The following is a 25,950-nucleotide window of genomic DNA, read 5'->3' on the forward strand; positions in this document are numbered from 1 at the left end:
TGTCCTTCCTTCCCATCTCTTTCCTTTGCATTTTTTCCTAATTTCCTAATGAGGGGATACTTTTTAATTCCTTGCCCAGTGATTTGTTGCTTTTCCCTATGCAATATGTCTAAGAAATCTTTCCATGTTAGTTATTCTAATTTCTAACTTCCCTTATCCTTCTAACACCTAGAGAGGTTTCAGTAGAGGGCTTCTTTACATTTGTTTGCTGATAATGGTAAATTTTTTACCATTTTTTTCGTTGAATTATTATTTTCTCATTGATTTGTGGAAGGAACTATTTTATTTTATTTTATTTTATTTTATTTTATTTTTCAACGTTTATTTATTTTTGGGACAGAGAGAGACAGAGCATGAACGGGGGAGGGGCAGAGAGAGAGGGAGACACAGAATCGGAAACAGGCTCCAGGCTCTGAGCCATCAGCCCAAAGCCTGACGCGGGGCTCGAACTCACGGACCGCGAGATCGTGACCTGGCTGAAGTCGGACGCTTAACCGACTGCGCCACCCAGGCGCCCCGGAAGGAACCATTTTAGACACATAAGTGATTTGGGGAAAAAAAATACTTACCTCCAGAGTAATTAACAGGCGTTATCTACCCAAGGAATGGAACAAATAGGAAGTTCATGTTCTAAGGAGCTGCCTTGTTTGTGCCAGTGGCCCCACGCTAGCTCTTTATTAATTGCACCATCTGGGATGCTGATAGCTGCGGAAATTAGAAAGTTGGCATTTACTGCATTGGAATATTCCCCACAAGGTTGCCAGTGATTCTTTTATTTATTCCGTTCATTCCTTTCCTACCTATTCAAGGATCTGAACTGTGTTTCTTCACAGAAATTTCCAAGGAAACTCTATTTCTTACATTGATGAAAATGTATGGAAGGGATACCATTGGGCTGAGAAACTGTGAGTATATTCTCTCCAAATACGAATACAAAAAACAAAACAAAACAACTAACTGCATTCTAAGGTCCTTCTTGGTCCAGAACTTTGAAGTCAGTAGCTCTGAGGAAAGGTGTTTCCCCTTCCATATCCCAACTCAACCTCTACCGATTGCAATTCTGTGTTAATTTTTTTTTTAACGTTTATTTATTTTTGAAACAGAGAGAGACAGAGCATGAACGGGGGAGGGTCAGAGAGAGGGAGACACAGAATCTGAAACAGGCTTCAGGCTCTGAGCTGTCAGCACAGAGCCCGACGCAGGGCTCGAACTCACGGACCGTGAGATCATGACCTGAGCTGAAGTCGGCCGCTTAACTGACTGAGCCACCCAGGCGCCCCATCTGTGTTTATTTTAAAAATTAAATTTGGCAGGTTCCCTTTAAAATTAGAATCAATTTCAACTTATTTTCCATTATACAAGGAATACATGATTATCGTCTCAATATATAAAAATGAAATAACAGGGGGGCCTGGGGGGCTTATTCGGTTAAGTGTCCAACTTCGGCTCAGGTCATATCAACAGTTCGTGGGTTCAAGCCCCACGTTGGGCTCTGTGTTGACAGCTCAGAGCCTGGAGCCTGCTTTGGATTCTGTCTCCCTCTCTCTCTGCCCCTCTCCTGCTCATTCATTCCCTCTCTCTCTCTCTGTCTCAAAAATAAATAAACGTTAAAAAAATTTTTTTTGATGAAATAACAGATATAGTGAACACCTGCCTTATGTTCTAATCCCCCCACTGCTGGGATAGCCACTACTCTGGATTTAGTATATATCCTTCCAGACCTTTTTCCATGCATTTGCCTACATACATATTTACAGCAAAATAGGTTTGTTGTGTGATTTTCTTATCTTTTTTTTACATAAATTGTAACATCCTACAACTCGATTCTTTTGCTTTGTGGTATGTCTTAGACTTTTTTTCTTCCAGTACATAGAGGGTTACCCCATCCATGCAAGCTGCTGCATAATATTCCATAGTATGAGTGTATTACGATTTCATAATTCCCCTCTTGATGGATGTTTAGGCTGTGTCCAGTTTTCTTATGACATGCATTGCTGCATGGACCACCTCACACATGCATCTTTGTGTACGTGGGTGGGTATTTCTGTAGAATAGATCCCTGGAAATGGAATTGTTGGGATGAAGACGATGTCGATATATACAATTTTAATTGCCCTCAAAAAAGTTGTGCCAATTTACACACCAATCCATACACCATGACAGCATTCATTTCCTCCTACCCTCCCACTCTTGGATATTCTCCATTTCTTGGCTGATCTGGTGGGTGAATAAAATGGGTCCCTTCTGAATTTGAATTTTTCTGATTACTTATACATTTAAATATCTCTGTATGTTTCCTGGGCATTTGTGTTTCTTGTCTGAATTTTCTGTCCTTTGCCTATTTTTTTGTTATCTTTTTTTTTTAAATTGATTTCTAGAAAAAATCAGTGTAGACACAAGTAATTTTGGAAACAATATTATACTCAAAGTAATTGACTGGCATTTTTCATGACAGATTGTGTGTCATATCATTAGTTCAACTTGGGTAGATAAGTCATAAATGACTTCTGAATTAATAATAAAAGACATAACAGTCATAGTAATCTAAATGTAGGGATTATGATCCCCCTAAAGTAGATTCCCCCTGCCCCTTCGTCTGATAACCTTACTGGTAAGGGACAAATGGTGGAACAAGGTAGTTGTTTTCTTATGAATTTTATGAATTTCTTAAATACTATATATAGTTTATATTTTCTCATGATAGTATCTAACTTGGAGATCTTATTTCCCAAACTTGTAAGAAAAATGAAAGTAGGGGCGCCTGGGTGGCGCAGTCGGTTGAGCGTCCGACTTCAGCCAGGTCACGATCTCGCGGTCCGTGAGTTCGAGCCCCGCGTCGGGCTCTGGGCTGATGGCTCAGAGCCTGGAGCCTGTTTCCGATTCTGTGTCTCCCTCTCTCTCTGCCCCTCCCCCGTTCATGCTCTGTCTCTCTCTGTCCCAAAAATAAAAAAAAAAAAAAAAAAAAAAGAAAAATGAAAGTAATTTGGCACAAGAAACAAGAGAGAGTGGAGAGAGTGGGTAGGCTGAGGGACAGGGGTAGGAGAAAAACTTTGAATTGTGTATTATATACCTTTGAAATTCTGAGCCATGCAAATATATATTACCTATTAAAAAAATAAACTGAAATTAAAAAAATATTTTTTGAAAAGCATGTATTTGGTAGTTTATATACTAGAACATGAATCTGGTAAGATTTGATGATTCTTAAAAAATTTTTTAATGTTTATTTATTTTTGAGAGAGAGAGAGAGAGTGAGCAGGGAAGGGGCAGAGAGAGAGGGAGACACAGAGTCCAAAGTAGGCTCTAGGCTCCGAGCTGTCAGCACAGAGCCTGATGTGGGGCTCGACCCCACAAACTGTGAAATCATGACTTGAGCCGAAGTCAGACACTTAACCAACTGAGCCACCCAGGTGCCCCAAGATTTGATGATTTCTAATTCAGCTTGAGGGTTATGCCTTGTAAGACAAGTTTTTAACTATGGGTCAATAGTCCCCTGGGGCAGGATTTTTAACCTTTTTTTCTATATATCAATTTAAAAAAAAATTTTTTTTTAACATTTATTTATTGCTGAGAGACAGAGCATGAACAGGGGAGGGGCAGAAAGAGAGGGAGACACAGAATTGGAAGCAGGCTCCAGGCTCTGATCTGTCAGCAGAGAGCCCAATGTGGGGCTCGAACCCATGAACCATGAGATCATGACCTGAGCTGAAGTCGGACACTTAACAGACTGAGCCACCCAGGCACCCTTCTATATATCTGTTGATGATCTGCAGAAGCTTATGTTCTTGGGATAATGTTTTCAAATGTATAATAAGTTAAAATATATAGGAAAAGGAAATTATGTGGAAATAGAGTTTTCAAAAATTTTTTAAAAAGATTAGTGATATAGCAATAAATCTGCTTCTGTTAGAATATTAAATAACAAAATATAATGGTAGGCCTACTAACTATTATAACTTCAAAGTACTGATGAGAATAAATGATATTTTGAGATATCCACGCCAAATATGTGATATGAAAATATCTGATTTCTGCTGGGGACCAAATTAACTATACTAATCTGTGGTTTGTTGCCTACATTCATAATGGAAGGAAATGCTAATTCTAGTTAGAGGTTTGTGAAAATAGAGATGTGATTTCATTTTCCATCCAACTTTGGCACCCACAAATTCAGTCCATTCTATTCACGGACCTGAGCCCTAAAGGGATGGTCTGCAAATTGAAATCGCATGCACACCTTTGCACGTATTCAAGAAAGTGCAGTTTTCTAGGGAAAGAGTCCATTCCATAGCTTTTATGAAATTCTCAAAAGGTTCTTGTCTCAAAAGATTGAGTCACAAATTGGGGTGGAGGTGGAGAAAGACATTTGTTTTCCTGTGAAGTTGTACTTATTCTCATAAATGATGATAAATGAATGATTTGTTTTAATTAAAAGTAGTATATTTGCAAATTGATACCTGTCACTTTCTGAATTCATTCAACAAATATTTATGGAGCATCTCCTATGTCCCAGGAACTGTTTTACATGCCAGGGATATAAGCTCAAGAACAAAACTGACCAAATATCCCACTTGTCAAGGGGTTTACAAATATATAATATAAAAACAAATACGTAAATATAATAAATACATATAATTTCAAGTATTGGTAAGAAATCAGTGGCCAGATCTCTCAAGTTTTCTAATTTATTCAACAACCATTTCTGCTGCTCATAGATTGAGTTTTTTACTAATGATAATACTTTTCATTCATATAATCTTGAGTTGGTTCTTTTTATTAGATGTACTGTTTACCTCTGTCTGAGGATATATTAACGATGCTATTCTAAATTTTTTATACTGTTTATTTTTGAGAGAGAGAGAGAGAGAGAGAGAGAGACAGAGACAGAGACAGAGTGCAAGTTGGGGAGGGGCAGAGAGAGAGGGAGACACAGAATCTGAAGCAGGCTCCAGGCTCTGAGCTTCAGCACAGAGCCCAGTGCAGGGCTTGAACCCATGGACTGCAACCTGAGCCGAAGTCGGATGCTTAACCGACTGAGCCATGCAGGTGCCCCATTAATGTTGGTATTCTCAAATCCTTTTGTGTTTTCTCTGTTAACTGTGTCATTGACTATAAGCTGTTATATTTGTTTTTTATTTTCTGTCCTGAATAGAATTGGCTTTCTCACTCCATTTGGTCATTCCTGAGTGCAGTTTATCTTTGTAGTTGAGATTTGACTTGCTTCTGTTTTCTGGTCCTAAGGAAGAGGTGACATGAACCACGGGGCTTGTTATTGGTGACAGGTCCCCCTGAGAGTTAAAGAAGAGGTGGGAGGTGACTTCTAATGGCTAGTCAGAGTGTATACCTTTCCTCCAGGGTTCTGGGACCCTGCCCCCTTCTAACACCAATGGCTCCTGCCTGGAAGAAAACACCCTTTGCTGCCAGATCCAAGGAGGAAGGATGTGGGGTTGATGTGCTGTCCTTGGTCCTACTGCAGTATCCCAGCTAATCACCCTGTAGGTGGCTCCAAGGCATTTCTGGTGGGGAGTGTTTGTAGAGCTACTCCCTTGGCTTTGAGCTAAGGTTGTGGATTTTCTAATCGTATCTTTTCTAATTATTCTTAGGGACTTTGGTGGAGTTTGGAGTTTGGTAGAGACTTGGCATGTTTCAATCTGCCAGCTTGAAATAGCACAACCTCTTAGGAAGACAATTTTGTACCCCTGTTAAATCCTGGAGAAACTTAGGCAAATGTGTACTAGGATATAAACAGAAAAATGTTCAAAGCAGCACTGTTTATAATAACTAAAAATTAGAAAAATCTAGTATCCACCAACAGTAGAATGAACAAATAGTGTTACACGGGTATTTACTCTATACTTATTAAACTGAGCATTTATGTTATGTGCACTTTATGCACATTTTTAGTTCTCACAGATATTTTTTAGTTGGGGAAAAAAATTAGATGGCTTCACTTGTAGCACTGATATAGTTATAAATAGGGCTTCCACAATAAAATTTGGGAAAAGAGAGGAGGAGGTGGCAGTTCTGTCCATGTTTTTGCCACTCAGGGCTGGGTTCTAACAGAGATTTTGTGATCCAGAGAGTAGGCATTAAATGTACATTTTGGTGTGAAGAGTGGATAGGGGTGTGTGTGTGTGTGTGTGTGTGTGTGTGTGTGTGTGTGTGAGAGAGAGAGAGAGAGAAAGAGAGAGAGAGAGAGAGAGAGAGACAAAGGAGTATGTGAGAAGAAAAGATTTGAATCAAACAACAGAGATCGCCATCCCTACATTAAATAAGAATTAGTGTATTTGGTGGCACCATTACCCAGGTTTCTCTCACATCTAGCGGTCCTGTGTAGCAAATAGTTGTAGTTATTTTGCATTTTGACCCAGAAATGCCCTTTTCATTTTGCAGAATTCTCAGTGAAAATTATCTGACCGAATTACATAAAGACACATTTGAAGGCCTGCTATCCCTCCAGTATTTGTAAGTTAATCAGTTCATCATTTATTATGAGTTTTTAGTTATATTATTTATTAAAAAATACAGGGTTCAAATTAGATAATTGCAAAAATTTCTTCTAACTGTAGAATTCTATAATTCTATTAAATTCTATAACTCTGTAAGTCTGTGGGGACCCAGCCCATCTCTAGCATTAAATACCTCCTATGCATTTTCAACTTTTTAATTTTATAGACAAGATATAGGAAAAAGCCCTTCAGTTGTAGAGGAAAAGGGGTAATGAGGTCTGAGCAATTATGGACACCCATATGAACCTTGTTATGTAAGTGTCCATATACCATCTGCCTTTATTTATATTTATTATTTATGGCCCATGGATCAAATCCTGTGTATGGTCTGTCTTGATACAACCTATGAGTTCAGAATGATTTTCATGTTCTTAAAGGGCTGTAAAAGAGAAAAGAAGAGAAAGAAACAGAGAATATGTGACAGAGACCGTACATGGCCTGCAAAGCCTAAAATATTTACTGTCTGGCCTTTACAGAAAAGGTTTGAAAAAGTTGGCTTAGTAAAATGAGAGGAATTGAAGTTAACCTCAAATTGTCACCTACAAGACAAAAAAATATAGAACACTTACATTAATTTGAATGCCATTAACCCAGAATTTTTAAATAATTTAATCTAAATTAAATATTTAAATATTAAATATTTAACTAAGCAGGTGAATTATGTAAGCAGTATTACCAAGTACATATTAAATTATCAAGAGAACAGATTAAGGATTTCAGTGTGGGAAATTTTATTAGTTTATTTTATTATTATTATTTTTTATGTAATTTATTGTTAAGTTAGCTAACATACAGTGTGCTCTTGGCTTCAGGAGTAGATTCCTGTGATCGGTGTGGAAATTCTTATGCCACCATAAAAATAGATGTTTAAAATGATGGTTAAGGGGTTGGGGCTCCTGGGTGGCTCAGTTGGTTGGGCGTCTGACTTTGACTCAGGTCGTGATCTCACAGTTTGTGGGTTCGAGCCCCGTGTCGGGCTCTGTGCTGACAGCTCAGAGCCCGGAGCCTGTTTCAGATTCTGTCTCCCTCTCTCTCTGCCCCTCCCCCACTCATGCTCTGTCTCTGTCTCTCTCAAAAATAAATAAACATTAAAAAAATGATGGCTAAGGGGCACGTGGCTGTCTCAGTCATTAGAGTCTGCAACTCTTGATCTCGAGGTTGTAGGTTAGAGCCCCATGTTAGGTATAGAGATTACTTAAAAAAAATGAAATCTTTAAAAATATAATGATGGTTAAGTGGTATAGTTAGAAATGTTTACACTAAACAAACATCAGAAATGCCTCTAACTTCGCTAATTACAGAATAAACATCTCTCCAGCCTCATTGTCAAGGAAGAAATGTTTGCATATATCTCTGTACATTAGACATACAGAGATACTAATGTTCTTTGCTATGGAGGTTCAGTGTTTATTCTTTGCCCATGCCATCCAAAGCTGTGTATTTCATTAATCATTTTTTTAAAATTTTTTTAATGTTTATTTATTTATTTTTTTATTTTTAAAAAAAAATTTTTTATTTCAACGTTTATTTATTTTTGGGACAGAGAGAGAGAGACAGAGCATGAACGGGGGAGGGGCAGAGAGAGAAGGAGACACAGAATCGGAAACAGGCTCCAGGCTCTGAGCCATCAGCCCAGAGCCCGACGCGGGGCTCGAACTCACGGACCGCGAGACCGTGACCTGGCTGAAGTCGGACGCTTAACCGACTGCGCCACCCAGGCGCCCCAATGTTTATTTATTTTTGAGAGAGAGAGAGAGAGAGAGAGAGAGAGAGAGAGACAGAGTATGAGCAGGGTAGGCACAGAGAGAGAGGGAGACACAGAATCCGAAGCGGGCTTCAGTCTCTGAGCTGTTGGCCCAGAACCCGATGCGGGGCTCGAATTCATGAGCAGTGAGATCATGACCTGAACCGAACGAAGTCAGATGCTCAATCGACTAAGCCATCCAGGCGCCCCTCATTAATCCTTATTAATGATGTGCTTTAGAAAATAGATTCTTCTTGCAAATGTGGAAGGCTTAAGGGTAGTGAGTAAAAAGAATCTCATATGACACTAAAAATAGTCCTTCAAATTATCAAACCTTCCAAGTCTTAGGGGACAACCACTTTGTATTGGTCTTCTTGGCTACCTCTGCCATCTGGGCTCCAAACGTTACAAACACAGTTTGGAGAAAAACAAAAGAGACAAACTGCGCAACGGATTGGGCCTTTCATTATTTCTACTCTGAGGTACTTTGTAAGCCAATTATTTCATGTTAGGTGAAGTGTTCTCATTCATTCATTCAAAAAAAATGTGAATCAAAACCTAAAAAAGAATGTGACAGGCCCTATGCCCAGTACCATAGGCACGCAGATGGTTAAGACAGGCTTCCCACCCTTGTAGGAACTCATGATTCCACAGGGAAAATAAACAGAAGCTTAAACCATAACGCATAAGCACTAAATGGATGATGAAGCACTGACAAAGTGCAGAAGAGGGAGCCACAAAGTCATAAAACCACATTTCTTTTCAGTCATTTTGCTCCTTCTACTCACTACCCAGCTGTTAATTTATTTTATAAATATTTGAGTTTGTTCTTTGTACATGCATCAGTTTTAAACACAGTAGACGACGCAGATGAGCAAGACTAGTCCATACCTTCATGGAGTTTATGCCCAGAGGAAATGGAATGCCAGAATAACTATATTAAGAAGAAATTGGGGCACCCGACCGGCCGAGTCAGTAGAGCATGCGACTCTTGATCTCAGGGTCGTGAGTTCAAGCCCCAGGTTGGGCGTGGAGTCTACTTTAAAAAATTCGAAGAAGGAGAAGGAGGAGGAGGAGGAGAGGGGGAGGGGAAGAAATGGATTTGGGCAATGAGAAGTATAAGTTGTTTTTGGAACATAGAAGAGGGGGGAAGACTTCAAGTTGGATCAGGGAAGTTACTAGAGAAATGCTGTTTGAACAGAACCTTGAATGGCTATGACGTATCATCAGATAGACATCTTGGGAAGAATATGCTTGCAAAATAAAGTGAGCGAAAGGCAAAGTGCAGGAGAAATTTCTTTGGTATCTGTAGAGTAGGAAACTAGAGCCAGATTTAGGATTTTGAAGGCCTTGGATAATATGCCAAGCTACCGTGTTATCACAGCAGTGCTCTAGGACAAACTTTAGACTGCACCAGGGTCACTTGGAGGACTTGTCAGAACACAGGTTCCACCTCCACAGTTCCTGATTCACTCAGTCCAGAGAAGAGCTGAGAATTTGCATCTTGAGTAAGTTCCCAAGTGACTCTGATATTTGAGAACCACTCCTGGAGAATTAATCTGGTGACTGTGTGCAGTATAGATTAGAATGGGAGAGACCAGAGATGAAAATGCCAGTCAGAAGACGGTGGTACCCATGTAGGTGGAAAGTGAGGGGCTCAGCTGAAATCAACGGAAATAAGAGGGTCAACTATAATCAAGAATGGCTGTTTCCAAATAAAAATCCAGTACCATGTTGTTTTTTTGTTGGCCCCACTTGCAACTGAAGCAGTTGATAAATTCATAGACCGTTTAGGCAATGTACAGCCAAAAATAAATTTCTATTAATATGATAATATAATTCTGAGTTTGTTCAAAGTTAGGTATTGATTAGAGGAGTAATTTCTTTTCAAGTTAAATGAAAAGGTATCTTTTATCTCTTCTGGTATTGACTTGGTGTCGAGAAATAGAACTAAACCAGGAAGGTGTGCTAATGTGAGAATATCCCTTTTAATATTAGAAATTATATGTGGAGATCACAACTTTGAGCTCATAATTTAGAAATTGATGAGGCCACAAAAAGTCATTTAATCAATTCTTCTGCTCTCAGGAAAGATTACTTCCAAGATCTATCAAGATCTATAGTTGTATGTTTTATGTATGAAGATCACAAAGGTGAGACTCTTAAGAAAGGTGAGGACAGGGTTAGGGGCTCTGGAAGGTTCAAATAACAATTCCTAATACTCAGAGTTTAGCCAAAAGCTACTTATTCAATACTATCATCCTACTAATTAGATATCTTAGAGCTAATTGAGGCAATATTTTCCTTTTCCTTTTCCTAGAGATTTATCCTGCAATAAAATACAATCTATTGAAAGACGTACATTTGAATCACTACCTTTTTTGCAGTTTATGTAAGTTACAAATATAATTTCATTGTATTTGGAATTTTTATTAAACTTAATTGTAAACCTCTTTGTTATTCATTTTGAATGAATGAAACTTTATTAGTCGAAAGCTACTAAAATTATGTAGCAAATCTTTTTTGTCTGTGGCAAAGTTTGGTGTGAGAGTTATTATAGAGATCAGAGTGAATCGTTCTAGAGCAGCAGTTCTCTGCCAGGGTGATTTTGCATCCAGGTGACACTTGGTAGTGTCTAGAGACATTTTTGATTGTCAGACTGTAGATGTGCTCCTGGCATCTAGTGGGTGGAGGCCAGGGCTGCTGTCACACCCTACAGGTGTGTGTACAGGTGTACACAGGGCAGCACCCCCCCCCCCATAACAAAGATTATCCAACCATAAATCTCAACAGTGCTAAAGTTGTGAAACATTTTTCTAGAGAAATAAACTTACTTGTCTAGAAAAAAATACTTACTTAACACAAGTATTTATTGAGCATTTACTGATTTGTATCTAATGCACCACATGTATAAACATGAAAGTATAAATCTTTCATGCAAATATTTTTTTAAAAAGGCAAGTATCTTTCATAGTGAGATTTCTTTAGTGTATGGAGAGAGTATTGTGGTTATGTTTCATTATCTATAAATTAGAATCACTGCCAAAGGATAAATATTCTGAAAGAATATCTTTTTTTCTTCTTCGTTTGTGTCTTGTTTTTTTTTTTTTTGTTTTTTTTTGTTTGTTTGTTTGTTTGTTTGTTTTTTGGTGTGTGTAGAAATCTTGGTTGCAATTTACTCACCGAACTGAGCTTTGGAACATTTCAGGCCTGGCATGGAATGCAGTTTTTACACAAGCTGTAAGTGAAATAGAAAATGAATACATGTAAAAAAAAAAAAAAAAACTACATGTAAAAATATCATACAGTGATTGGTTAGGTGTGTGTTAATAAACCCAGTATGAATTCTGGAAAGTAGGTCTTAAAATCCATTTTTTTTTCAAATGAGGAAACTAAGGTACAAAGAGGCCAAGAGACTTGTCTTAACTCCTAAATGGCACTCTCTGCCCTCCCTCGTACCCAGCTTTGTGTGGGCAATGAAAGCCCCAAGCAAGTAACAGCCAAGTCAGTATTATCATGGGAATTCGTGACAGTGATGCTTCCCCAAGGTGTGCATGGTCCTTGAAATCCACTTTTGAATTTAACTTTGATTCCGGCTCATGTGCAAGTTTCCTATGCAAAAGAGAACTTCAAAGAACTAAGTTTAGCACAGAGTCCTCCAGGCAGCAAAAGGTGTGGGTGCTTCCTCAGCCATCAGGAAAGCAGAAAGAACTCCTGAATACCTGCCACAGGGCACTGCTCTCCATGTGCTTTCTTTCCTGACCACTCTTCAATTAAGAAGTGTGTTATTCCCTTTCAGCCGGAACATTCTGTGATTTCTCTGTAAAAAACCAAATCATACTGGGCATGTTCAGTGGCCTGAGGGGGATTTTTTTTTTTTTCAACTTTTATTTATTTTTGGGACAGAGAGAGACAGAGCATGAACGGGGGAGGGGCAGAGAGAGAGGGAGACACAGAATCGGAAACAGGCTCCAGGCTCTGAGCCATCAGCCCAGAGCCTGACGCGGGGCTCGAACTCACAGACCGCGAGATCGTGACCTGGCTGAAGTCGGACGCCCAACTGACTGGGCCACCCAGGCGCCCCCTGAGGGGGATTTTTAGACCCAAGGTTGAAGACCCTCCTCTAAAGCAGACGCTGGAAAAGACTGTCTTACTGTCTTGTGGTTCAGAAATCCGATTTCACAGCTTATCTTCCGTTAGATGAAAGTGTTTACGGTGTGTCTGGAGCTGGAGTAAGTTCCTGCGGGTGCCCAAGAGCAGGGGCCTCCTCTGTCCTCTCATTAATTTGCTGATGCCTAACTTGGGGAAAGAATACTGAGGGTCAGTTTTTTGTTTTGCCAGCATGCCAGAGAACGGGCTCATTGAGTTTCTCCACCAAGAGGTTTTAGTGGTGTCAATATAATGTCTTAAAACTCACCACCTCTACTAAGCATCTTATAACACCAAGAGTCTCTTCTAAGAATCTGTATTTCATAGTTATGTAGGCAATTCAGGACAAAATAGGGTGGAGTCCGTTGATAACAATGAATGAATTCATTGAAAAACAATCAGTGCCACGCGCACTCTATGTCGACAATGTACTAAGTACTGGGGGTACAAAGAGTATACAGGGACTGTCCCCAAGAATCTTTCATACTGGAAGGAGAAAAAGATGGCCTTTTTCTTGTAATTTACTAAGATATTTGTAAACTGATGGAAACTCCTGTCTTGCCCCACTGAGATCTCTATCAGTTAACCATTTGTTTTCTTTCCTTTCCTTTGTCCTCGAGCAGCCAGAATCACACATATCCCACCTGGGGCGGGGGCATGTGCTAACTTGTATTTTGCCCTCAACTTGCCCCATGCTCCCTCATCAATCTTACATGACAGAAAAAGGTAATTAAAGAACCAGAGCTAGCTGGTATTGAGAATAAATTAATACTCATGTCATGTGTGTTATGCCCAGAATTCGTGATCCCCAAATACCGCCAGGGAGCCGAGTCCGATACAAAAGCAAAAGAGCCTTTATTCGAGCTAGCTCGAGCTCAATCCCCTACCTTCACTGACGCAGTGGTGAGATACCGGGGAGAGAGAGCGAGTTTCAAAAGGACAAAGGTTTTACTGGGGCCTAGTGGCAGTTGGTGAGGTAATGGCTGTGGCCTCAGCTGATTGGCTGGGGAAGGGTCCTGGGGAAGAGTCCTGTTAGGCAGTTGAGTGGGGGGGGGGGGGGGGGTTACTCAAGGGGAGGAGGTGTCGTCAAGGTGAAGGACACAGAACAAGATGGAGGCCGCCGGCATAGGCCCGCCCTTTCAATGTGGTTTGAGTAGAGCTGTACTACTAAAACGAATTCACAGTTAACTTCCAAAAAAGTATCACAGTACAGTAAGTGTGTATTGGAGGTTGGGCTCCTTGTTTGGGGCCAAAATTTCCTTTTCTTTTTTATTTTTAACGTTTATTTATTTATTCTGAGAGAAAGAGAGCATGCGCAGGGGAGATGCCATCCCGTGAATTCAGTCACATTATTACCTATGTGACTTATTACCGGGGTGTTTATAAGTTGAAACAATATTTTCTCCAGCATTAAATAAGTTTGTAAACCTTTTGGGCCCCAGCTGAGGTGGATTTATCTTGAACTGACTGAAGCTTAAACTTCAGGTCTCCTCACTTACATAGGCCCCTTCCAAAGTCTTGGGAGGGACCCTCGCAATTCCTGTACGCATAATTTTGCATGTTTTGATGAGGCAGGATTTCCCAAAGTAGATGAGGTTCAGACCCTACAAGGCCTTGATTCACCCCTGGGTTTCAGGTAATTATATCTCAGTAAGTTTTTTGAATGAAGCCTCTTAAGTTATTGATAAACACTGAGTGAACACGTTAGCGGTGTGGTAAAGTCTATTTTGAATCTGAAATCCACCTCAAAGCCATGCCAAGAGTTTGTTAATAAGGTACCACTTTTTGAATGGTAGTAATAATCCTATTTCTTTCAGATGAAATCAGGAATGAAATATCTTATGGAAAACCAACAGTGGTTGATAATCCTAAATGTTAAGTATCCTTTTTTTTTTCCTGACTTTAAAGTGCTTCTCCTTCATTCACCTACACAGGTCCAGACTGGTGGCTTCTTTTAAAAAATTCACTTCATTGGTTCTAACAGTACGAGCTCCATGATTTTAGAAGCTGAAGGACTCTACGATGTAGAAAGGCTGTACCTTATCGGGATAGAGCACATTCACATGCTGGCTCGTCTGTGGTGCATCAGTATTGTGCCAAGAACATAAGCTCTCAGGGAGAATAAGGAAAATCTAAGCCTTACCCCTTTTGAATTATTGTTGAGAATATCATTGAGGTAGGTATGGCCACCCTCTGAAGGCAAACTCGAGCCGCAGTCACAGAGACGCCCTAACGCTCCCCCAGTCAACCGGCATCTGCTTCCTTTTAGACAGCTGTGTGCCCACAAAAGTTTACACACTTCAGGATATTGTCATCGCTTTTTGGTATGTACTGGAAATCCTGGCAGCTTCTTCTCAGATTCAGAAAGGCATAAACGTTAAGGATGAAGATAACAACTCAGGGCTGTCCTTTTGGGGTGATTTAGGGTAACTTTTATTATTTTCCGTGTGTGGTAGTTCAAAAGCTTTGCGATAGTCATACCCAACTATTACTTTTCTTCTCCCAGCTGCATCTGATTCTTCCCACGTATATACCAAGGCATCTTCTTTCTCTGGGAAGCATGGTAGTTGCTCCTCCGCCCCATATCATTTCTTTAATACCTACCTCTATTAGGGATTTACTGCGCTCCGGCACTATGCTAAGACCTTTCGCTTGTGCTGCAAGTAAGACAATGTGTCTTAAACTCTTAGAATAGAGCCTGGCACGTGGGAAATGCTCCGGACGTGGCCCCTCACACGGCACTTCATTTTCGTTTTTCCAGCAACTCTTGTGACACAGGTAGTATTATCCTCATTTTGGGGATGAGGAAGTTGAAACTCAGAGACATCGGGTGACTTGCCTAGGTTCACACTGTCAATAAGTGACAGAACCACTTCAGAAGCTTCGAGAGTAATACAATTCTGCATTCCCTGGCACTAGGTAGGACCTGAATGACAACTGGCCTTTTGGGCGTCGTCCCTTGGAGTCAGCTTCTCACTGGAATAGGACCTTTCGAGCAGGAAGCTCCTTTTCCCTATGCTTCTGGAGCTCCTGGCCATGCCACCTATGGGCATCCCCAGGCTTCCTGCTCACCGCCTGGTGCAAATATCACATCGTCACTGCTAGGCACCCACTCTGTGCCCAGCCTTATGCTAGGTGCTTTGCACATGCTCTTTCCTTTAATCCTCAAGTTGCCTTATGAGGTAAATGCCGCTGAAAAGACTCGGAGACATTCGTTACTTAAGTCCCTTCACCAGGAAGCGACAGCCAGAATTCAGACGTAGGTCTGCCTGATTCCAGGGCCCTTGCTTCTTGGGCTGGTCCTCACTGCCAGAAACTCCTCTTCAAGGCTATTCTCAGAACTTTAATTAAAACCTAGGCTCACCATTTCAGATTCTTTAGGCTTCGCCCCTCCCCCCGCCCAACCCCTGAGAAAGGATTTACGTGATGCCGTTAGATGTCTTGTATCGAGGAGCTTCACATGGGGAGTCATGTTCTCATAGCTCGTGGACCTATGCAGATGAATAAAGGAAAGGGGTTATTCTATCCCCAAGTACTTCAAACATACTGGAATAGGGTCTAGATCACTCTACTTATTTCTTCAACTGCTTTCCTCCAAGGAGCCAGTTTTCCCTCCATGCCTGGGGATTCCAGAAGAGAGTTTGGAGTTTGTCCTATTTGAAATTTATTTTCACTGCCTGCTTTGGACATTTTTTCAGCTAAAGCTGTTAGGATTTCAGTGCATTCAGGACAGTGGTGACAAGCTTCAGTCCTCAAGTCTTCTCTGTCTCCTCAGTTAATTGAAAGGAAACGTAGCCCATCTGTCTGGACCTCTGTAGAAGAATTTGGAGAAAAAAAAATAACACGTAAGAAATGTTCCCTTATTTTGTGAGCTACCTTTAGTCTGTCCCGTTGCTCTGCAACAGAAAGCTTTTGCAAAAATACTTGAGTTTTCCTCTTCAAATAAGATACAGTTTTTTAAAAAACAAAGAAATATCTAGAACAGTATTTCTTCAACTTTGATTATGAGACAGTCTTTGAGGATAACTGTTGTTATGTTTTACTCCCATAAAGATAAGCCCACGAGTATCCAAAAGCCAATAGACTGAGTCAGCACACCTTTTATCTGTAAAATGAGGGAATTGAACGGAAATGGAGATGATCTCTAGTGCAATGTCCACCGTTCGTTCGTTATCGCAGTCTGTGGAAAAACAATTGCTGTCGGTCCAGCAGATGTAACCTGTCGGGTCAGTTCTCATTCTCCCCTTGGCTCAGGCACAATAGCTCCATGAAGAAAAGGCGGCACTAAAGACAGGAGGAAATAGGATAATTTGGAGTGGCCTGTATTTTGTTTTCACTACAGGTAAACACAGGGCATTCATCTCAGCAGGAGGGCTGCCTGGGTAAGAGGAAGCACTGAGCCCATGGGTATAAGGCCATGGGTGAGTTACCAGGAAAGAGGGGGGGCAGTGGGGGTAGAGCACTGAGATAGTTGGGGGGAAGGATAACAAACTACTAAATTGTTTTGGCTGCATAATTCTTCATAGTCTTTCTTAATAGGGAGCCGGGGGTGGGCGCGTGGGGGGGAGGGGAAGCAGCGGGCAGGGGAAGACACACACGTGGAAGAGCTTACTTGCACAGAGCCCACCAGTAAGCTTGTAGGTATTAATGCCATTTTTATTTTTTCAAAGCCAAAGGACATTCAGAGCCTCAAGGTTGAGGAACTGTGTTTAACCAGACATGGGACACTCACGTTCTTTCTCTTCATAACATTGTCTGACTGGATATTAACTAGTGTTACACAAACCCGACATGTTAATGGGCCTGAAAAAACGTAGAAGAATGGGCTGGAATAGGAAGAATAGGGGAGTTTCCAAGGCAAGAACAAAAATGCATGGCTCCCAGCCGCACCGCTAACTCTCCCTCTGACCTCCGTTGTGGAAGAGTTTGAATCTTCGCTCCCCTTTTCTCCACCTACTAACATGTTTGATCTTCTGGCAACTGGTTCTCTATTTATCACAACATGGTTCTTTTTTTTTTTTTTTTCAAATTGAGATATAGTCCGCATAATAGAATATGCAACATTATAAAGTATATAGTCCAATGGTATACTTTGATAGACAATAATCACTGCTAATTCCAGAACATTGTCATCACCCCCCTCAGAAGAAATACCATACCCATCAGCCTTTACTCCCCATTCTCCCCTCCTCCCAGGCCCCTGGCAACAACTAATTTACCTTCTGCCCCTATGGATTTGCCTGTTCTGGACATTTCATAGAAATGTGTGTCTAGTTTCTTTCACATAGCTTGTTGGCTTCAAGATTTATCCGGTTGTAGCATGTTTCAGTACTTCATTCTTTTTTTTAGTGTTTATTTATTTTTGAAAGAGAGTGCACACACAAGCGGGGAAGGGGCAGAGAGAGGGGGGGACAGAGGATCCAAAACCACAGAGCCTGATGTAGAGCTCGAACTCATGAACTGTGAGATGACGACCTGAGCCAAAGTCAGATGCTTAACCGACTGAGCCACCCAGGTGCTCCAATCACATTTTGTTCATCCATTCATGAGTTATTGGACATTTGGATTATTTTGACTTTTTGGCTATTATGAATAATGCTGCTATGAGTATTCATGTACAAGTTTTTGTGTGGTCATATGTTTTTAATTCTCTTGGGTACATACCTAAGAGTGGAATTGCTGGGTCATGTAGTAACTCTATACTTAACCCTTTTGAGGAACTGCCAAACTGTTTTCCACAGTGACTACACCATTTTACATTCCCACCAATGTATGAAGATTCTGGTTTCCCCAAATCTTGCTACCACTTATCATTGTCTCTCTGTTCGATCATAGCCATCTTAGTGAGTGTAGAGTAGTATCTCATGGTAGCTTTGATTTATATTTCCCTAATGACCTAAGACATTGAGCATCTTTTCATGTGCTTATTGGCCATTCATGTATTTTCTTTGGCGAAATGTCTCTTCAAATCCTTTCCCCATTTAAACATTTGATTATTTGTCTTTTTACTGAGTTTTAAGAGTTCTTTATATATTCTGGATATTCTGGATACTAGACTTGTATCAGACATATGATAGTTTTGGGTTGTTTTTTTATTTTTAAATAAAGTCCAGTTTATCTATTTTTCCTTTGGTTTGTTGTGCTTTTTGTGTCATGTCTAAGAAACTGTTGCCTAAATCCAAGGTCATAAAGATTTCTCTCCTGAGAGTTTTATAGCTTGAGCTCTTCCATTTAGGTCTTTGACTCATTTTGAGTTAATATTTATATATGGTGTGAAGTGTAGGAATCCAACTACATTATTTTGTATGGGGATATACGGTTGTCCCAGCATCATTTGAAAACACTAGTCTTCCCACATGGAATGGTGTTGGCACCCTTGTTGAAAATCAGTGGGCCATAAATGTGAGGATTTATTCCTGGACTGTCAGTTCTGTTCCATCAGCTTACATGTCTGTTCTTAGGCCAGTACCACACCGTGATTACTGTAGTTTTGAAGTAGGTTTTGAAACCAGGGCGTGTGAGTCTTCCCATTTTGTTGTTCTTTGTCAAAATCGTTTTGGAGCACCTGGGTAGCTCAGTTGGTTAAGTGGCCGGCTCTTGATTTCAGCTCAGGCCATGACCTCATGGTTTGTGAGATGGAACCCCGTGTTGCAATCTGCACTGACAGCATGGAGCCTGCTTGGGATGCTCCCTCTCCTTCTCCCTCTGCCCCTCCCCTGCTCACACTTTTCCCCACTCACACTCGCTCATATTTGCTCTTCTGCACGGGTGTGTATGCTCGCTGTCTCTCAAAATGAACAGATAAACTTTTTTTTTTTTTTTTTTTTTAAAGATCATTTTGGCTATTCTCGGTCCCTTGAATTGACATACAGATTTTAGAATTAGCTTGCCAATTTTTGGAAAGAAGTCAGTTGGGGTTTTGATAGGGATTAGACTGAAACCACAGTTCAATTTGGGGTATAGTGCCATTTTAACAGTATTTTCTTCTGATCCGTGAACATGGCATATCTTTACATTTATTTCAATCTTCTTTAATTTCTTTCAACAACGTTTTGTGGTTTTTAGTGTGATTCTTGCACTTCTTTGGTTAAATGTTTTCCTAAGTATTTTATTCTTTTGAGTACTGTTATACATGGAATTGTTTTCTTAATTTCATTTTTGGAATAGTCATTGCTGATGTATAGAAATAAAGCTAATTTTTACATATCGATCTTGTGTCCTGTAACCTTGCTGAACTCATTTATTAGTGCTAAGGTTTTTTTTTTCTACATTCCCAGGAATGTCTTGTGGTCTTCTAGTTACCCAGGAAGATGTTGGAGCATTTCAAAGTCCCTATGGACATCTCATTTCTCAGCTTTTTCCTTTTAGGCTTTTTGTTTAGGCTATTTTTTATCTTGTGATCAATTGCCTCACAGAGCTGCCAGATTAAAACATTTATCTATAATTGTTTTCAAAAAATGCCCCTTGGGAAGAGGCTATTTTAGCACTGTGCAGTTCTCAGTGAGGTCAAGGGCAAGGCTTTCAAGTGAAGTTATTTAGGGACCCCACTAGACAGGTAAAACAATGACAGTTTGTTCTTTGGGAATGAGGCTTTAAGGAACTTCAGCTCCATTTTGTTCCCCTGGGATGTGGGCAATTTTTAAGGCTATCATCAGGATGGAGAGCAGAGGTTGAGGACAAGTTAAAACAACAGAGCTCACTGTTCTTATAGAAATTGGTAATTGTTTCTTTAATAAAGGCTCTCCGGGTTGCTGCAAGCCCATTGGTTAAAATTTCCAAAGTTCTGAGAAAGTTGATTTTGACCATTTTTGCTAGTTTTTGTTGTTGTTGTTGTTGTTGTTGTTGCTTTTATGGAAGGATGAATTTTCAGACGTCCTTCCTTTCTCATTTTCACTGATTCACCTGTAACAGGGCTTTAAAATGTCTAAAGTCTCAGGGCACCTGGGTGGCTCAGTTAACTGCCTGACTCTTGATTTCGGCTCAGGTCATGATCTTGTGGTCATGGGATCAAGCCCCATGTCAGGCTCTGCACTGGGCATGGAGCCTGCTTGGGATTCTCTCTCTCTCTCTCTCTCTCTCTCTCTCTCTCTCTCTCTCTCTCTTCCTCTCCCTCTCCTTCACTCATACTCTTGTACTCTCTCTCTCAAAAAATAGAATAAAAAAATAAAAAATGAAATCTCTAAAGTCTCAATGATCATAGGCTAATTAAATACTTAATCATGGGAGATGATTAGAGGAATGGAATAAAAATAGAAAATGTAATTCTTAGAGAAGCTCTCCCAGATGGAGAGATGAAGTTCAGCAAAGTGTTTCTATATTTAATGCTCTCAAAGTTAAGTTTAAGGTAACGGCTATTTTAAACCCCCTTTTGTTTCATACAAGTTAAATACAGGCTTTGGAGTCAGAACTGAGTTCAGATTCCATCTCTGCTTCTTGACTGGCTTGACAAACTGGGACAAATTATACAACCTCTCTGTACTTCAGTTTCCTCACTTGTAAAATGGGGTAATGATGTATCTATCACATAAGGTTATTGTGAGGTTTAAATGTGAAATGCTGATCACAGATGCCCTATAGCCCAATAGTATTGGTTGTGATGATTATCCTTAGAATTTTGCAAAAGTACAGTGATGATTCTTGAGCAGAGTCAACCTAAAGGCAGATTTTCTTTTCTTTCTTCCTGTTTCCTTCACTTTATTTTTGCTGTAAAGAACTGAGAAGAAAATCTACTCAGCATTTTGGAATAAAAACTTGTGTCAAGCAGTGACAAAATGTTATTTATTCAACAAGCCTTCACTAAGTAACTAGTAAATAACAAGCGCTCTGTCAGGCACAGGGACAAAAATGACAATAGAGTATGGTCCCTGCCCTCAAGGAGCTGGCAGTCCAGGAGATGGATAAGGAAACGGGATCATATGCCACCTAACAAAGGCTGTCATAGGAGAATACACATGGTGGGGGTATAGCTTTCACCATTTCCTCTTAGATTAATCCCTTTGTCTTTGGCCCCCAAACTGAGGAATTGGTCCTATTTTTGTCTTTAACCGGGTGTTTTAAACTGTGGAATTTTTTACATTTCTAGAGATAAAGGAAAAGCACCTAGAATTATAGAGGACACTAGAAACAGTATTGCCTACAGAGCCTGGGCTTCCTACCAGCATAGTCACTTCTAGGGTTTTCAGCCCAAAAAGTTCTTTGGCATATCTTTGCTTTGCTGTCCACGTAAAAAAAAAAAAAAATTTTTTTTTTCTCTTTCTGTTCTCCACTTTATCGTCCAGAGAGCTGGGTAGTTCCCAAAGGAAGAGTGCTTTACAGAATCTAAGGGTGATTTATAGGCAAAGGCAGAAAATGATTAGTTTTAACCTTCCAGTTCCATACCCCCAAAATGAACATAAACTTTCATGGTAGTCATTACTGGAAATGCAGATAATTTTAATTCCATTGCATTTTTCAGAATTATCAGTCGTAACCCTCTGTCAGCTGTTGAAGATTCCTATCTTTTTAAGTTGCCAGCATTAAAATATTTGTAAGTATTGCAACAATCTCATGGCTCATGGATGATTTCTGATCTTTTTTGTTGTCATCAAAAGATTAAGTATTTTGCGTTTTGGTTAAAAAGTCGTAATTTAAATTTTAACTGGGTTATTGAAATAAGCATTATTAGCAAAGAAAAAACATATATGGGCAAGATAGCCTGCAGAGGAAGGAGTAGCATTGAAGAACACATAACAGACATGGGACTTGTAGATGTAGGTAGAAATACCATTTATCTCAAAATGGAAAGTGGAGTAAGATGTGTATTAAAAGAAAAAAAGACTAATCAAGAGAGGTGGATGCAATTGAGAATGAAAATGAGGATAAGAGTAAAAAGGATTGTACTGTTGAGCACCAAGGTGATTCATGTGATGATGCACATAAAATGTCTTCATTGGGAGTTTTCTGAAATTATTGTCCGTAGCAAGAAAACTCTTGAGCTGACTTGACAAAGAAGCCAGAATTGAAGTAATCACATGTTGTTAAGTATCTTTTTAGGTACAGAATTTTTATCCTTGGGTTCAAATCACGCATGTTTGGGCTTTCTCCTTCAGAGACATGGGATCAACACAGGTGTCACTTACAACAGTTGAGAGCATCCTCATGATGACCCTTGAATTGGAAACACTGTAAGTTGATTTTTCTTATGTGTATTTTCACTTAGTTGTTTATTTAGATTTGTTTTATTGTTTTCTTAATTTTTTTTTTTCAACGTTTATTTATTTTTGGGACAGTGAGAGACAGAGCATGAACAGGGGAGGGGCAGAGAGAGGGAGACACAGAATCGGAAACAGGCTCCAGGCTCTGAGCCATCCGCCCAGAGCCCGACGCGGGGCTCGAACTCACAGACCGCGAGATCGTGACCTGGCTGAAGTCGGACGCTTAACCGACTGCGCCACCCAGGCGCCCCATAGATTTGTTTTATTGTTTTCTTAAGTCAGATTTATTGAGGTATAAAATTTACTCTTTTTAAGCATACAGTTTGATGAGTTTTGACAAACGTGTAGTTATGTAACCACCACCACATTTGAGACGTAGACCATTTCTGTCACCCCAAAAGGCCCCTATGTGCCTTTGCAGCCAATCCCCTTTTCTCACCACCAGCCCTGGCAACCACCAACCTAATTTTTGTCCCTATAGTTTTGCCTTTTCCACAGTGTCTTATAAATGAAATCATACAAGGGGCACCTGGGTGGCTCAGGCAGTTATGCGTCCGACTTCAGCTCAGGTCATGATCTCGCGGTTCGTGAGTTCAAGCCCTGCATCGGACTCTGTCCTGACAGCTCAGAGCCTGGAGCCTGCTTCGGATTCTGTGTCTCCCTGTCTCTCTACCCCTTCCCCATTTGCACTCCATCTCTCTCTCTCTCTCTCAAAAATAAATGAACATTAAAAAAAATAAATAAATGAAATCATACAGTATGCAGTCTTCTGTGATTGGTTCCTTTCAGCATAATCCTTTTGAGATTCATCCATGTTTGTTTGTTTTTTTTTTAACTTTTTTAACGTTTATTTATTTTTGAGAAACAGAGAGCATAAGCAGGAGAGGGGCAGAGAGAGAGAGAGAGAGACACAGAACCCGAAGCAGGCTCCAGGCTCTGTCAGCGCAGAGCCCAATACAGGGCATGAACCTGCGGAACATGAGATCATGGCCTGAGCCAAAGTCGGTCACTTGTCTGACTGAGCCACCCAGGCACCCCAGAGACTCATCCCTGTTTTTGCACATGTCAGTAGTTCATTTCCTTTTTATTGCCGAGTAGTATTGCAGTTGTGAGGATATACCAGTTTGTTTATGCATTCATCAGTTAATGGGCATTTGAGTTGTTTCTAGCTTTTTGGCCTTTATGAATAAAGTTGCTTAAAACACATGCAGGTCTTCGTATGAGCATATGTTTTCATTGGGGGAGGGGGGGAGGTGGTAAAATACCTAATGGCAGGATTGCTACATCATATGCTAAGTGTATATTTAACTTTTTAAGAAACTGCTTACCTGTTTTCTAAAGTGGATGTACCATTTTGCATTCCAGCCAGCAGTATATGAGATCTTCTATCTATCCTTTCTTCTAATGTCTTTATCTATTTTTCACAAGGTGAATGTTGGCCTTAAAATTGAGTTGGGAAGTATTCCCCTCTCTTCAATTCTCTAGTACAGTTTGTGCAGAATTGGCATTATTTTTCCTTAAATGTTTGCTAGAATTCACCAGTGAAGCCATGTGGGCTTGAAGCTTTCTTTGTGAGAAAGTGTTAAACTACAGATTGTATTTTTGTAATAGTGCTACTTAAATTACATACTTATTTTTTTGAGTAGTTCATGTCTTTCAGGGAATCTGTTTCATCTTGAAGTTATTGACATAAAGTATTTTATAATATTCCCTTATTATCCTTTTAGTATCTGTAGAATTGTAGTGATGTCATTCCTCTCATTTTTGACATTGATAATTTGTGTCTTCTCTTGTCTTTTCTTGATAAATCTGGCCAGAAGTTTATCAGTTTTACTTATCTTCTCTAAAAAGTGCCTTTTCATTACACTGACTTCTCTATTTTTGTTTTCCTTTTTAAAAATTTCTGCTTTGATCTTTATCATTCCATTTTCTCTCCTTACTCAGTGATGAATTTCCTTTTCTTTTTCTAGTTTCTTAAAAGTGGACACTGGGGAAGATGAATACTATATGAGCAACATCCCACATGTTGACCTGTTGTGTTTTCAGTTTCAGTTGGTACAAAATAGTTTTTAATATCCATTTTGACTTATTTGACCAATAGGGTTACTTAGGAGTGTGTTGGTTAGTTTCTAACTATTTGGAGATTTTACAGATCTGTCAATTTGTTATTTAATTCCATTGTGGTCACAGAACAATATGTTGGATGACTGAAATCCTTTTAAATTTATTGAGGCTTGTTTTATAGCCAATGAATTCTGGTAATAGATGAGAATATGGTCTATTTTGATAAATATTATGTGTCCACTTGAAAAAAAATATGTAGTCTGCTGGCTGATTTGGTGTGGAGTATTCTATACATGTCAACTAGGTCAAGTAGGTTGGTAGTATTTTTCAAGTCTGATGTATCATTACTCATTTTCTATATATTTTTTCTGTCAATTATTGAGAGAGGGATATTGAAATCTCCAACTATAATTGTGTACTTATGTGTCTCTCTTTCCTATTCTCCTTAATATATTTGGAAGTTCTATTATCAGATACATAAATTTTTAAGTTATGTCTTTTCTATTAGTTGACATTTCTATCACAATGGAATAACCTCATTTATCCCTGGTAATATCTTTGCTTTGAAATTGACTTTGTCCTATAGTAAATATAGCCACTCAAGGTTTCGTTTGATTAGTGTTAGCAAAGCATAATTTCTTCCATGTTTTTAACCTACTTATATCTTTGTATTGAAGATGAATCTTATAGACAGCATATAGTTGGCTTTTGCTTTTTTATCCAGTATGACAACTCTATCTTTTAATTAGGTGATTATACCATTTATAGTTAATGTAATTATTTATATGATTACATTTAAAGCTACTGTCTACTCTTTTCTATGTATCCCATCTGTTCTTTGTTTCTTTTCTTTTTCTTTTTCTTCCTGCTCTTGGGTTGATTTAGTACGTTTTATTATTTTTTGGTGGGGGGATAAATAGTTACAACTCAGGTGTTGTTATTTTAGTAGCTGTTTAATGGTTTGCAGTGTTCATGTTTAACTTATCACAGTCTATCTTCAAATGATATGATATGATTTCATGAATAGTATAAGAACCTTACAATAAATAGTGTACTTCCATTGTTCCCCTCCTGACCTTTGTGCTGTTGTTTTCATACATTTTACTTTTAGCACACCATATTATTTTTTTTGTTTAAATAGTCAATTATCTTTTTTTATTTTTTTTTTTTTGAGAGAGACAGAGTGCAAGTGGGGGAGGGCAGAGAGAGAGGGAGACACAGAATCTGAAGCAGGCTCCAGGCTCTGAGCTGTAGACACAGAGCCTGATGTGGGGCCTGAAATCACAGACTA

General features: G+C 39.6%; 1 protein-coding gene and 1 long non-coding RNA gene across 24 annotated transcripts in view; one reads left to right on the forward strand and one right to left on the reverse strand.

Annotated features, from left to right (window-relative positions):
• LOC123603787 (RAD52 motif-containing protein 1-like) overlaps window positions 1–25,950 on the forward strand; it is a 62,502-nt gene that overhangs the window by 20,515 nt on the left and 16,037 nt on the right. For 3 of the 21 annotated variants that reach the window (XM_045489029.1, XM_045489027.1, XM_045489028.1), the window contains 6 exons: window positions 834–905; window positions 6,394–6,465; window positions 10,574–10,645; window positions 11,413–11,493; window positions 21,857–21,928; window positions 22,491–22,565. The exons of 8 other annotated variants lie outside the window; for them this stretch is intronic. In XM_045489029.1, the coding sequence (XP_045344985.1) occupies window positions 834–905; window positions 6,394–6,465; window positions 10,574–10,645; window positions 11,413–11,493; window positions 21,857–21,928; window positions 22,491–22,565 (444 nt within the window). Of the gene's footprint in view, window positions 1–833; window positions 906–6,393; window positions 6,466–10,573; window positions 10,646–11,412; window positions 11,494–21,856; window positions 21,929–22,149; window positions 22,156–22,490; window positions 22,566–25,950 lie in introns of those variants that run through there. 10 more of the 21 variants (XR_006715040.1, XR_006715035.1, XM_045489044.1 and 7 more) reach the window with 7 other exon arrangements.
• LOC123603794 lies at window positions 527–13,334 on the reverse strand. Of its 3 annotated transcripts, none has more exons than XR_006715046.1 (4): window positions 13,290–13,334; window positions 12,408–12,552; window positions 11,437–11,491; window positions 527–705 (listed from the first exon to the last, which is right to left on the reverse strand). It is a non-coding gene; the product is annotated as an uncharacterized LOC123603794 (long non-coding RNA). The 3 variants fall into 3 exon arrangements; XR_006715045.1 differs by lacking the exon at window positions 527–705 and adding an exon at window positions 6,476–6,888; XR_006715044.1 differs by lacking the exon at window positions 527–705 and having other exon boundaries at window positions 11,403–11,491.

This window comes from Leopardus geoffroyi, chromosome E1 (genome assembly GCF_018350155.1).
Source record: "Leopardus geoffroyi isolate Oge1 chromosome E1, O.geoffroyi_Oge1_pat1.0, whole genome shotgun sequence".
NCBI classification, from domain to species: domain Eukaryota; kingdom Metazoa; phylum Chordata; class Mammalia; order Carnivora; family Felidae; genus Leopardus; species Leopardus geoffroyi.